This window comes from Petaurus breviceps, unplaced genomic scaffold (genome assembly GCF_028583685.1).
Source record: "Petaurus breviceps papuanus isolate PSGF00001 unplaced genomic scaffold, PetGlider_PUasm1.0 185, whole genome shotgun sequence".
NCBI lineage: Eukaryota > Metazoa > Chordata > Mammalia > Diprotodontia > Petauridae > Petaurus > Petaurus breviceps.
Window position 1 is genome coordinate 38383610 of NW_027185797.1, and position 13412 is coordinate 38397021.

At 47.7% G+C, this 13412-nt stretch overlaps 2 protein-coding genes across 2 annotated transcripts in view; both read right to left on the bottom strand.

Annotated features, from left to right (window-relative positions):
- Positions 1–6554, bottom strand: part of LOC138161401 (interferon-inducible GTPase 5-like) — a 9590-nt gene extending 3036 nt beyond the window's left edge. Inside the window, exon 1 of the mRNA XM_069088223.1 lies at positions 5867–6554. Coding sequence (XP_068944324.1) covers positions 5867–6554 — 688 coding nt within the window. The remainder of the gene's footprint in view (positions 1–5866) is intronic.
- LOC138161883 (serine/threonine-protein phosphatase 2A 65 kDa regulatory subunit A alpha isoform) overlaps positions 1–13412 on the bottom strand; it is a 454863-nt gene that overhangs the window by 106423 nt on the left and 335028 nt on the right. The gene's annotated exons all lie outside the window — the stretch shown is intronic.

A 13412-nucleotide genomic window follows, 5' to 3' on the forward strand; every position in this document is an offset into this window, starting at 1 on the left:
AATACTGTCCACTGGTGAAGGACAGTGCTGTTGTTGCAGGGGTCTGGGAACCTTTCTGTTGGTTCAGAAGCCCTGAAGAAGGATTTTCTTGTTGTATGTTTACAGAAATCCTGGGAGAGGGCTTTGCTAATGTTTTCAGGGGTTCTAGGACTGTTCCACAGACAGAGGATGAATTAATGAAGGGACTGGCAATATATCTTGTGGCCTTGCTAAGCCTTGTCTCCCCAGGAACTAAGATTGTTGAGAACTTGCCTCGGTGTCAAGATGAAGAAAAGACCTCCATTTGGGTATTAAGTGCTGTGTTTAAACTTGATGTAACTCTGGGGTAGATTCAATTGTGATCCAAGGGTGGGGAACTTTTGACCTTTCTGTGCTCTGTGATTGAACAAATGAAGGTACTTTACTTATGTTTGGAAACTAATCTCCATTTGAGAAGAGGGGCTTTGTGGTGGACTAAATGAAGGTACAGCCTAGGGGTGGAGAAGTATTTAGACCAGGGACTTTGTAATTGATTGAATGATTGGAAGGTCCTGGGGTGGGGTAGTCCTTGGAGATTATTTAATCACCCTTAGTAAATGCTGTATTTTGAATGATGTCATGTTTTGACCTTCTCTGTTCTTGGTTTGTCAATGAATAAAATGGAGAGCGCCTGTGCTGGTATTTTGAACCTGGGAAGTTGCCTTTCCTTGGCATTACATTACATTGCTTCAGTTTCCTCATCTGTAAAATGAGCTAGAGAAGGAAATGGCAAAGCTCTCCAGTATCTCTGCCAAGATACTGGGCTGAAAAAGAGACTGTCCCAACTAAAACCCTGCCTCCCTCAGGCGATCGTCTCTTCTTTATCCTGTAAAGGATAAAGATATAAAATATGTCCTGTACAAATGGCGCTGCCTGTTCGTACATATTTGTCCCACCCATTAGACTGTAAGCTTCTTGAGGGCAGGGGCGGTCTTTTGATTCTTTTTCAGCATCCCAAGTGCTTGGCACAGGGCCTGGCACATAGTAGGCTCTTAATAAAGGCTTACTGACTGAACGGAGTAGAGCTGCCTCTTCCAATGGCTTCTCTGTCCCCCCTTCCCCACCATAGGGGGATCCCACCCCCAGGGAGCCTTGCTCCCTATACTGACCTTTTCCTCCTCTGGTCACTAGGAACTACCACAGAACATCAGGGCAGGAGGGCACCCAGAGACCATTGAGTCCAACCCTTTCATTTTACAGATGAGAAAACTGAGGCCAACAGAGCAAGGGTGGTGTGGAGGGCTCTGGACCAGGAGTCAGGAATTTCACTTACTATGTGACCCTGGGGGAGTCACTTTACCTCAGTTTCCTCATCTGTAAAATGAAAGGGTTAGACTTTTTATTTCAGTCCCAAATTTAGGCTCTTAGGACTTGTACAACCAAATTGGACACTGTCTAGGGTTTGGTTTTTGTTTTTTTTTTTTTTCACAAAGAAACAAAAAGAAATAAAGTGGCTGTCCCAAGGTCACACAGAAAGTCTCTGTCAGAGCCGGATTCCAGGGTCTGTTCCTCTTCCTAGCACCCTGTACGGCCGGTTTCTGTCCTCTGCATCTGTGCCTTGGTCTCCTCCCCACTGGTCACCGTCCCTCCTCAGGTAAGGGCTTCTCACCCTTCATGGACATTGTGGTTATTTGTGTGTGGACCACATTACTGATACCAGTGACATTTACAGAGCCCTGTCAAGTTCACAGAACACTTTTCAAATGTTCTCTCATTTGATCTTCACATCAAAGGGAGCTTGGTGAGATTACTGTTGTCATTTTACAGGCGAGGAAACTGAGACTGGCACATGTTAAGTGACTTACCCAGGCTCACTGAGCTAAGTGTCCAAGGCAAGATTTGAACCCAGGTCTTCTTGGGTTCAGATCCAACACTCTAGGCCGTTTCATCATCTCTAGTAGCCCACAAACCTCTTCATGGGCAGAGACCCTGCCCTATTCCTCTTTTCCTCCCCACCCAGTGCCTAGCACTGTGCATTGTCTGTAACAGGCACATTCTCTTCCTCCTCACATTTTCCTTAAGGATTCTGTCCAAACTCTTTCCTGGAAGCCTTTGCCCTCCCACACTCTCTCAGACGCCATTCCTTTCTCCATTAGATTGAAAACTTCCTTGAAAGGGTCTCTATTGCTTTTTTGTTGTTATTTTTGGAGGGGGGAAAGCAGGGTGATTGGGGTTGAGTGACTTGCCCAAGGTCACCCGGTTAGGAAGTGTTAAGTGTCTGAGGCCACATTTGAACTCAGGTCCTCCTGACCCCAGGGCCAGTGCTCTATTCACCGCATCACCTAGCCACCCTCTCTTTCTATCCATAGCACCTTGTCCACAATAGATGCTTACCTAATGTTCTTAGAATTAGATTGAACAGAACCCTGATTTCTCCCCTCAATCTGGCATTCTTTCCCCTTCACAAGAAAGATCCTGATCAGAGCTGCAACTAAGGTGGGGTGAAAGGGACTTTGCCAGGGACACTTACATGGAAAGGGTACGTTTCCACACTGTGGAGATAGCTGGTTACTAAGTGGCAACTCCACACTTTGTTAAAAAGAATATTTAGTTAAAACAGGAAGCTACCAGATCTCTCACTGTGTTAATAACATTTATCTTTGCACCACCAGAGTAAACAATTATTCCTCCTGCTCATTTAAATCCCTCTAAATTATTTCTTGAATTGCTTTTGCAGCAGGAATCACTAAGCTGATTGGAGGATCTGCTTTGCTGTTTGATTCAGGTGCCCACACTGCTCCTGAAAACTCTTCCCATTCTGAACTTTCTGCCATCAGACCCCATCTCCAGTAGGGAAGGTACCCTTCTGGGGCGCAGCCACTAGAAGGTCTCCTTCCTGGTTTCTATTTTTCATCTTTGGGATCCCTCCATTCTGTTGTAGTTCAGACCCATGGATTTACCTAAGAGGCAGGAAGAGTCCCAAGTTTGGAACAAGAGAGCTCTGGAGCCTAGGCTCAGTTCTGGCCCCCCAATTCAATGTGTGACCATGGTTCCCTTCTCTGGATCTCACTTTTTTCTTCTTTCAATTGGAGAGAGCCAACCCCACCCTGCTGATCTCATGAAGTTATCACAAGGATTGAAGACTCAAAACCAGGTCTGTCGAAGAAATGGAGGGATGTTTAGCTTGGAGAAGGGAAGACTTAGGGGGGAATAGGAGAGCCATTGTCCAATTTGTCAGTCTTGGGTCAGAAGGGTCAGACTTCTATTTGGGGAAGGTTACAGAGAGGACATATGAACCTCAAGAGAAATTTTAAATAATTTGGGCATTGAGAGAGTGGGGTCCCCAAACCCTAAGAGACCTTGGCACATAGTGGGAGGGCAGCTTCTAAAGCAGTTGCTGACTGAATATAGTTTAGCATGGGAAAATTAGAAAGCAATGTACAGAGACTTGCGGACCCTAAACAGGAAGGAACAGAGATATAGGACTCAGTGATCACTAAACGCAATTCAAAAAGCCAGAAATAAATCTGAAGACACAAAGTTAGCTAGAGGAGTCCTGCTTTTGTGTTCCAGAGAGCTTGACCGGGGTTGAAGAATCTGCTGAGAGGAAATCCTCTTTGAGATAAGGTTCTGAGAAATGAGTAGGGCTTTTGCCTAGAAAGAGGTTATGTAAGAGTCTTATGTAAGGGCATCTACATTCTAAGTGAACTGGGCAGAAAAAGCATCAGCCCTTTCAAAAAAAACGTATGGCAGAGCCCACTCTTCCATGAGGAAAAAAGCTCTCCCCCCAACTAAGGACTCCAACTGAGACTGGAATTTGGAATGTGACAGAAACTACAAAATCTTGTGGCTAACAGCAGCTGGTGCTGACCACAGGTCCAGCCACAGGAGGCCAGTAGAGAGCAATGGTTGATAAACTATGGCCCCCTCGCTACAGACGCGGCCTATATTTGTGCCCTTCTATGCGTGGGTATCGGCTACACATGTATTATCTGTGTACACCCCTTCACAGGTGCATCCTTTCCCCTGATAGTATATGTATCTGTGGGACACTGATCTAGGTCTGGGGGGAAAATGTTCTATAGTTACTTTTCTTACTAGGTTATTTCATCAAATGTCTTTGCTTTGAGCCAGTTGTGTCCTCTGACTGACTATAAAAAAATAAACACATCAGTGGGGGCTCATGAGCTATCATTTGGAGTAGATACAGACCCACAAAGTACCACTCTATGGGGAACATAATAGGCAAATTCAGTAGTACTTCCTGTAGATATTGCTACCCTAGACCCCTGAGGGCAGAACTAGAAGTGAGATGGGAGAGGCTGATGAAGGCAGATGTAGGAACCAGCTAAAGACCTTCCTAACCATTAGAATAATCCCCAAATCTTTGATACTTTGAGAGGTAATGAGTTCCCTGCCCCTGAAAGTGTTCAAGAAAAGTTAGGATAATTTGTCAAGGGTGGTCCTGGCAGAGAGGGGGGAGGGAGGAGTTGCTGCATCTTTGGCTACAGGTTGGATACCCTCTGAGGTAGTGCAAGATGAAATACCAGGGGAGAGGGAATGATGGATGGAGAGAGGTCCGGAAAGGAATGAGAGGGAACTGGAGCCACTTCCTCCTGAGATGGGAGAGAAGGAACAAAAGGCAGATGAAGCCAGAAAGATCTGTATATTAGGTACAAGTCTTCTCAGCTAAGGGTCAGTTAGGTGTCTTGGTGGACAGAATTGGAATCCTGTCTCAGACACTTATTGACTGTGTGACCCTGGGCGAGTCACTTCACCTCTGTCTGCCTCAGTTTTCCCCATCTACAAAATGGTGATAATAATAGCACCTCCCTCCCAGAGTTGCTATGAGAATAAAATGAAATAATATTTACAAAGTACATTGTCATCCTTACTTTAAGCATCACATAAATGTCAGCCCTTATACATAAGATGTGATGCCATCTGCTGAGATCTGACCTTATCATCGGTACCTGAGTGGCTTTGGACAGGTCTCTTACCCCCTGGAGGCCTCAGTTTCCTTATCTATAAAATGAGATTGGTATAATAAACTCTGAGGCCCCTTCCAGCTTGAAAGCAATGCATCTCTGATCCTTCTAAGACCTTTTTTTTTTCTATTCTCTCACCTGTGTCTGGGTCAATGAATGGAAAACAAAAAGATTGGGCTTAACACAGAGAAATGTATCCTCTCAAGATATGTCCAAAAGTGAAATGGGCTCCTTTGGGAGGCAGTGAACTCCCTGTGACTGGGAGTCTTCAAGCAGAGACTAGATCATCACCTGTCAGGGATGTTTTCTGGAGGTACAGGATTACAAATCTCCAGCCAGGGAGTCCCTCAGGGACTATTTAGTTCAATGTCCTTATTTTACAGATGAGGAAATTGAGTCCCAGAGAAATAATATGACTTTCCCAAAGCTGAGGGCAAGGAGAAGTGTTCCTGCTCATCTACAGACTCAACTAGTGACACCCTAGGGGGCCTTCAGACTTGGGATTTCAGGATTCTGTGATATTCAGGATATTGAAGTAGTGAGAGCCCATTCTCTGGAGATTTTTAATGGAGGTTGGATGAATGACCCTTTGTCAGTGAGGCTATAGGAGTTCCTGTTCAGATACCCTTGGGGACCCATTTGCCTTGAGATTTTTCAATTCACTGATATTAGGAATATGAAGGTAATGAGTTCCCTGTCCCTAGAGATTTCCAAGAGGGGGCTGGGTGATCATTTATCACTGACTCTGCAGGACATCAGTCCATCTCAGTTCTGAGATTCGCTGACTCTGTGCTCCCCCTGGGTGGGAGTGACTAAGGAAGGCAAAGGCTATTTGGGGAATGGTCTCGCCCCAGCTTTGGGGGCTCCAAGATGACCATTCTGGGGCCCTCAAATTGCTCCCGGAAGCCCCAATGCCTCACCATGCAGGAAGATATGGCAGTTTTCCCGGATCTCCAAGAGCACGCCTTCCTCAGAGAAGGTACTGGGCCGGCGCTGGCTCGAGGCGGCTATGTCTATATCAATCTTGGAGCGGATGAAATAGAAGTGTTTCTTCTTGGCTTGGATAGCGGAGGCCAGCTGAGTGTGACTGGTCGTGAAGCGTTCAGAGGCCAGGATGAGGAAGAGGTCATAGTGTTTGAGTGGGACCCTCTCTAGGTACTTGTTGTCTTGGAGTAAGGGGGACCCTATGCTTGGTAGATCCCAGATGATGATGTTGGGGTACTTGGGGTGTGGGTATGGTGTTGGGTCCAAGGATGTCTCCACCAGCGCTGTCTTGGCTGAGCCCTGGTCTTCATCACCCAGACCACGGAGAGCATTGACAAAAGTGGACTTTCCTGAGCCCACCCCTCCCGTGATGGCAATGTCCAACCGCGCATTCTCTAGGGAGTGGAGGGTAGAGCATAGCCTGGAAGATATCACCGCAAGATTGTCTCCTTGGAAAACTTCACCGAATGACTCCATCTCTTCAGGCGTCAGAGTTAAGGTGTCCCTAGTCTCCCGGGCTGTCCCTAGAGATTGGGCGGCCATCAGAGGAGAAAGCTCAGGGGGCTTCAGCTTGGGGGGGCTGATGACCTTCAATGGAAGGAGGGAAGGGGACACATCAGGCATCCCTCTGCTCACTGGGGCACTGGGAAAATCTCTTCCCATCTCTGAGTCTAACTTTGCTCCTCCATAAAAGGCAGAGGTTGAACAAGGGCCCTCCCAATTCAGACATTCCATGTTCTAAGGACCTTTCTAAAGACATTCTCTATTCTAAGGATACTCCCAGCTCTGACATCCCACGTTCTAAGTTCCCTCCTTGTGCTGACATCCCATGTTCTAGGTTCCCTCCCAGCCCTGACAACCCATGTTCTAGGTTCCCCCCCCCAACTCTAACATTTCCTGTTGTAAGGGCCCTTCCAGCTCTAACAAGATAGGTCAGAATGACATCGAATCTCCAGCTTCAATCTCTAAATCCTTTGATCTCATGACTCTTCAGTCTTCCCTGTAGACCTGCCTTGGCCATGCTTGTTTACACATATCTCCCACCATCTTCTCACACTTTGCAGTCACACCTTCCTTGTCCTTGTGCCTCTCCCCTCCCTTTTTTCTAGCTCTTTAACCCTAATCAAATCAACTCTCACCTAGTTCCTAGTTGGTGAGTGTCCATATATTCTGCTCCCCCTTCCTTTCCTAGCCCAAGTGACCTTCCCTGACCAGCATAGCCTGAGCTGCACTATCTGCCCTGTGGACACCCTTGTATTTGCATCCCAGGGCTTAGCACAATGCTGGGAACTTCTAATCACTCAAGAAACATATTTTCATTCATTTATTTCTCTAGTGCCTGCTGGGTCCCTAACCCTACACTAGGTACCGAGTGAGGGAGAGGGAGAGGGATGGGAACTGGAGGAAGGGCCATCCTCCCAGCCTGGAAATTGCTCCCTCCTGACCCCAGGAGCTTCAATCCTTTGCTGGCTCTCCCTACCCCCAGAGTTGGTCTGTAGGCAATTGTAGACATTCCCTCCTCATCCCTACCCTGGCCCACCATCTTCCTTCAAGGTTTGGATTTAGGGCCTTCTCCTCTAGGAAGCTTTCTTCCTTCCCTCAAGGCTCTCCAGCTTTGAAGGAGTGGTGGTGATCTCTCCTACCTGAAGGCTTCATGTCTGACTGTCTCCTTACCTGACCTCACCCCGAATTCTGTAACACACACACACTCACACACACATAGAGTCCTTGGAAGACAGGTTCTCTCTCTCTCTCTCTCTCACACACACACACACACACACACACACACACACACACACACACACACACACACACACGGTCCTTAGAAGTCAGGTCTAACTTCATGCCCTTCCAAGGCCCTGCACATAATGGATACCTCATATTTGAATTGGATTGAAAACTGCAGACCCTGCTCGAGGAGTTTCCAGTCCAGGAGCTTTGCTTTCAGGGTTACAGAGTGATCTCTGTGAGCTGGGTGCTGTGATTATTCCCATTTTGCAGCTGAAGCATTGAGGCTTACAGAGACTGTCTGATTTCGCCAAGGTCATTCCCCCTTGGGTCTCTCTGGCCCCCGAAGCTGTCTCTCCTCTAGCATCAGATGGCTCCAGTTGCAGCAGCAAGGACAGCATTAGCAGCTGACATTTCTAGGGAGCCACCATGTGCATGCATATACGCAATCTCATGCACTTCTCACATAGTTCTGGGATGGAGGTAGGGCCAGGGCGGTTAGCTCCACTTTGTAGATGGGAAAGTAGAAGCTTAGAGGAGGACAGTGAGTGAGGGAATTGGAAACATCCTTCCTATTCCCTGAGCGGAAAATGAGGGTGGAGTGGGGAAGAAACAGTGCAGAGAGGGAGCTTGGGAGGGTTTCCTGGAGGAGAGGGAAGAGGGACTTTATCTTCAAGGGCTGAGCCAGCAAAGTGAGGGAAGATCCTAGGATGGGGGTGGGCGTGAGGTGATGAGCTGAGATTGCCGAGAAAGGGAAAGAGGGTGCTCCAAATCAGTGCCTGCTGCCCCTTAGAAGGGGAAGGGGAGGCGCGTGCCCGGGGAAGGAGGGGCGCTTGCTAACCTCCTTATTGGCTAACACTAACAAACCCCCCCATACTTTAACACACCCCCTTCCCTAGACCTCGATGTCCCAGGGCTATCGTCTGGTAAGCATCACCCTCCATTACTAGCCAACTCAAGGAAAGCTCCACCTGCTTTTGCTGATGCCGCCTCGTCACTCACTCGCCTCCTGGCTTTTCCAGCCTCCCTGCTCAACTGAAACCACTCTCAAAGGAAGGAAGGAAATGTGGGCTTAAGTGCCTAGGATGTGCCAAGCGCTGTGCTGAGTCCAAATATTGACTGACTGCATCCCTGCAACAGCCCTAGAAGGTACGTGCTACTGTCATTCCCATTTGACAGCTGAGATAACTGAGGAGAGAGCTGAAATGATTTGTCTGGGGTCAGATCTGAACCCCCTAGGCTCCAGAGCCTGGCAGTACTCTATGCACTGCATCATCTGCCTTCAAGGGTCAGGTGCCTAGGAGTGGGAACTGAGAAATGTGTCCTTAGCAGACGACTTTGAGCTGAGACTTGAAGGAATCCAGAGGAACTAAGACATGTACAGAGAGCATCCCAGGCTTGAGGGGCAGCCAGTGATATAGGAAGGTCCCTGAATAGCGGAGTACATAGAAGAAAGCCAAAGCTGGAAAGGCAGGAAGGGGCCAGCTGGAGAAGGACTCCAAAAGCCGAACCCAAGGGTTTCTAATAGATCCCGGAAGTAAGAGGAAGCCACTGAAGGGGGGGGGGTAGGAGGGCAGGAAAGGTTTCCTAAGCAAACCTAGGATCTCTTGTAGTCAAAGCTGCCAGACTGATAGACCTACAATGGGTCTTGACAGTGTCTCTCCCACTGCTCAAGCTGTGAGCTCCCAGCTCCCTCTGAAATAAGATAGAAACTCCTCAGTTTGGACATAGTCTAGTCTATCTTTTCAGGGTTATTTTACATTACTCCCCCTCAAGCAATGAGGCGCTTGTCCAGGCTTACTCACCTCCCAACGCTCTCAGATACATAATAGGTGTTAAGAACTGTTGAATTAAAAAGTAGAGTGAATTGAATTGTTGAAAAATAGTAATAATAGATGTACCCCGCTACTTGGAGGACATGTAATTCCACCTTGAAGGGGAGTTCCTCCACCGGTACAGATAGCCACCCTTTCTATCTTAGGAGGTGTGGCATATCTGGAAATGAACCTCCAGAAGCTCGGAGAGGCTGGTCCTCAGGGGCCATAGAGTCTCATCCCAGGCGTCCTCAAAGCCTTCCCAGCTGGCTAAGGAACAGAGCTTGGGTTCTACTAACAGGAGCTCCAAAGAAATGCCTAGGGTGAAGGTATCTGAGGAAACATCTAGTGAACAGAAATGTTGTGTCTGCATTTAATACAGCATTACTACGACAAAGAGTTACAGTATCATGGTGCACAGACACAGTCTCTGGATAGCTCAGAGAGAGCTCTGGGTTCCAGTCCCTCCAGGTCACGTAGACTGTCAATGAACAAATATTTATTAAACATAATAGGGGCAGTTAGGTTGTGCAGTAATTAGAGCACCCACCCTGGAGTTAGGAGGACCTGCGTTCAAATCCAACCTCGGTTACTTACTAGTTGTGTGACCCTAGGCAAGTCACTTAACCCCCATTGCCTCCAAAGAACAAAACAAGCATAATAATTAACATTTCTCTAGTACTTTAAGGTTTGCAAAGTGTCCTGTTATCTAGCTTTATCCTTATGGCCACCCTGGGAGGAAGGTACTACTATTATTATTCCTATTAAATAGATGAGGAAACTGAGGCAGAGGAAACCTGCCCAGAGTAACTCAGCACATAGAGCACCAGACTCATCTTCCTGAGTTCAAATTCAGCCTCTGACACTTCCTAGCTGTGTGGCCCTAGACAAGTCACTGAACTCTGCCTCAGTTTCTTCATCTGTAAAATGAGTTGGAGAAGGAAATGGCAAACTACTCTGGTATCTTTACCAAGGAAACCCCAAATGGAGTCACCAAGAGCCAAGCCTAATTGAAATGACTCAACAAGAAGAACAAAAAGTGTCTGAGGTCACTTTTGAACTCAGGTCTTCTTAAGTGATCTATTGCATTGCCTAGCTGACTTCCCCTTACAGTGTGTGAGCACTGGGTGACCCTGATCCTCACCTGAAGTACAGGTGATGGAGTACCTGGGAGGTTCCTACCTGGGTGAGCTTAGATTCTATCCAAAATAATACGGTACTATAATGTTAACTAAAGGCAGAACTCTCCTGGCTTTGGGGAGTCTGTTTCACCAGCTCAAGAGTCTTGCCCAGGCTCACACAGACAGTATGTATCAGAGGTGAAACCTGAACCCAGATCTTCCTGATTACACAGCAAGATCTCTGCCCACTTAGACCACATTGCCTGTTACTCTAATCATACACCTTTATATTTAATAATGATAGCTTATGGTTGAATCATTTCAGGGAGTTCCAGTTGTGAATGAGCTTGAGTGTGGGTCTGAGTATAAGGAAAGAGCACCTAGCTCAGTCATGAGTGTGCTCTAAGCCCAGGAAAGTGCACAGAACAGGGCCAGGACCAGAGTTTTCCTAGTCCAGGGGTGGGGAACCTTCAGTCTTGAGGTCACATGTGGCCCTCTAAGTCCTCAAGTATGACCCTTTCACTGAATCCAAACTTTACAGAACAAATCTCCTTAATAAAAGGATTTGGTGTGGCTAGGTGGCACAGTGAGTAGAGTGCTGGCTCTGGAGTCAGGAGGATCTGAGTTCAAATCCGGCCTCAGACACTTAACACAAAAACTTGCCATGTGGCCTTGGGCAAGTCACTTAACCCCAATTGCCCTCCAAAAAGAAAAAATAAAAGGATTTGTTCTTTTGTTCTGTAAAACTTGGACTCACTCAAAAGGCCGCACCTAAGGACCTGGAAGGTCACGTATGGCCTGGAGGCCACAGGTTCCCCACCCTTGTCCTAGTCTGTCCCTGCCACACACAAGTCCCAGTCTCCAGTAAATGGTGTCCCCTCTAGAGAGCCTCAGAGATGTGATTGAGGAGAGAGACCCCTGGGAACTAGCAAGAAAAGTGGACTGACACTTCCCCCACACTTACAACTCACCCAACTCACTCCCTGTGCCTGTGATCACCCAAAGAGTAATTAACATATACTCACTGGAGCCCTTCCTGCCTGAGACAGGGAGCCCAGCTTCTGGCAAGCCCAAGTCAAGGCACCTTAAGAGTGCAGGAAGCACATATGTCCCAGTCCTAGGGGCCAGTCCTAGGTAGAGTGCTAGGACCTTTCGAGAATTCAGAGTCCTGGGTTCAAGTCTTAAACTCATCTTGGACAAGTTCCCCACCACCTATTAGGTGGTTTCTTCATCTGTAAAATAAAGGGGTTGGCCTAAATGGCCTCTAAGGTCTCTCCCAACTCTGATGGTCCAACCACTCTCCCTCTCCCAGGTCAGGTCCACCCAGATGAAAGGAAAGTTGGTCCAGAGCTGACTGCTCTGGGTCCTGGACTTTAGAGACAAGAATTCCAGGGTGCCAGTCCCACCTCCAAAATTCACAAGCCATGGGTAACCTTGAGGTTTTCTAGGCCTGTTTCCTCCTCAGTAGAGCAGGGATAGTAATCCTCATGCTTCTGGGATACAATGGAAAGAACTGTGGGTTTGGGGTCAGTGGACCTCAGTTCAAATCCTGTCTCTGACAATTACTACTACCTGAGATGGCCTCAGGTAAGTCACCCTTCCCCTCTCTCTGCCCCAGTTTCCTCATCTATAAAATGAGGGTGTTGGGCTATCTGGCTTCTGAGATCCCTTCCAGATCTAAATAGATGGATCCAAGCATCCTTCTCTCACAAGGCTGTTAAGTTGGAAACCTTTTGTCCTCTAAGTCCTCTCTGCCTTCAACTAGTCTGGTTTCTACACCCGAGCCTCCTTATACCTTACTGTCCTTCAGTCCAGGGACACTCATCTCCTGGCTGGCTCTCACTTTTCACTGGCTGTCCCCATGCCTGGGCTGCTCCTCCCTCCTCACCTCTGCCTCCTGGCTTCCTTCAAGCACTAGCTGAAATCCCACCATCTCTAGGCAGCCTCTCATGATTCCCCTCAATATCAGCACAACTCCCTCTGGTTTCTCTTCATTTTCTCCTTTGTAGCTTGTTTATACATGGTTGGGTTTGCATTGTCTCCACTAGACTGTGAGCTCCTTGAGGGCAGAGACTGTCTTTTGCTTTTCTCTGTACAGCCAGTACTTGGCACATAGTAGGTGCTTTTTGCTTGTTGACTGTTGACTTTCTCCTCCGGGTTCCCAACAAGTAGACAATCAGTGAGTCTCACCTGGCTTAACAGACTGGGCACAGGGAAGGGGACCCCAAGGGGCTGAGCCAGGTGTCAAAGGGGTAGACACACACAAACACACACACACACACACACACACACATACACACAGGTAAAAGCAGTCAAAAGATGACTCACTGTTCACTCAACCTCAGCTACACCAACTGACCAGCACACAGTCACAATCACCAACACAAATTACACTTTCAATTATCCTTAAGGAATTTCCCACTCTGGATACACACAGATCACACCAGAGGCCACACTCACCTCTTCAGAGTCACTCCCACAGGACCTTATGACTACTGTGGAATACAGGGTCACATGGATTCATACACCTATCTCCCCAAAAAAGAATCCTTTCTTCCCCCAGAGTTGCCTTTTACCGGGATGGAACATGAGAGAGGGTAGGGCCAAGCCAAGTTGAGTTAGGTTGAGTTGGGTTGGATTGAGTTGAGTAGGCATTTTTAGGGACTGAAATTCATCTCTCCTTATCTTCCAATTGGTGTGTGTCAGGGGCAGAGGAGAAGGAAGGGTGACCCTGCCTCACCACCCCTCCACCCTAACTCACGTTTAGCAGTGCCTTCCTTTGGCCCCGGCCCCTCTGCCTCCTCTTCCAGGACCCTGGA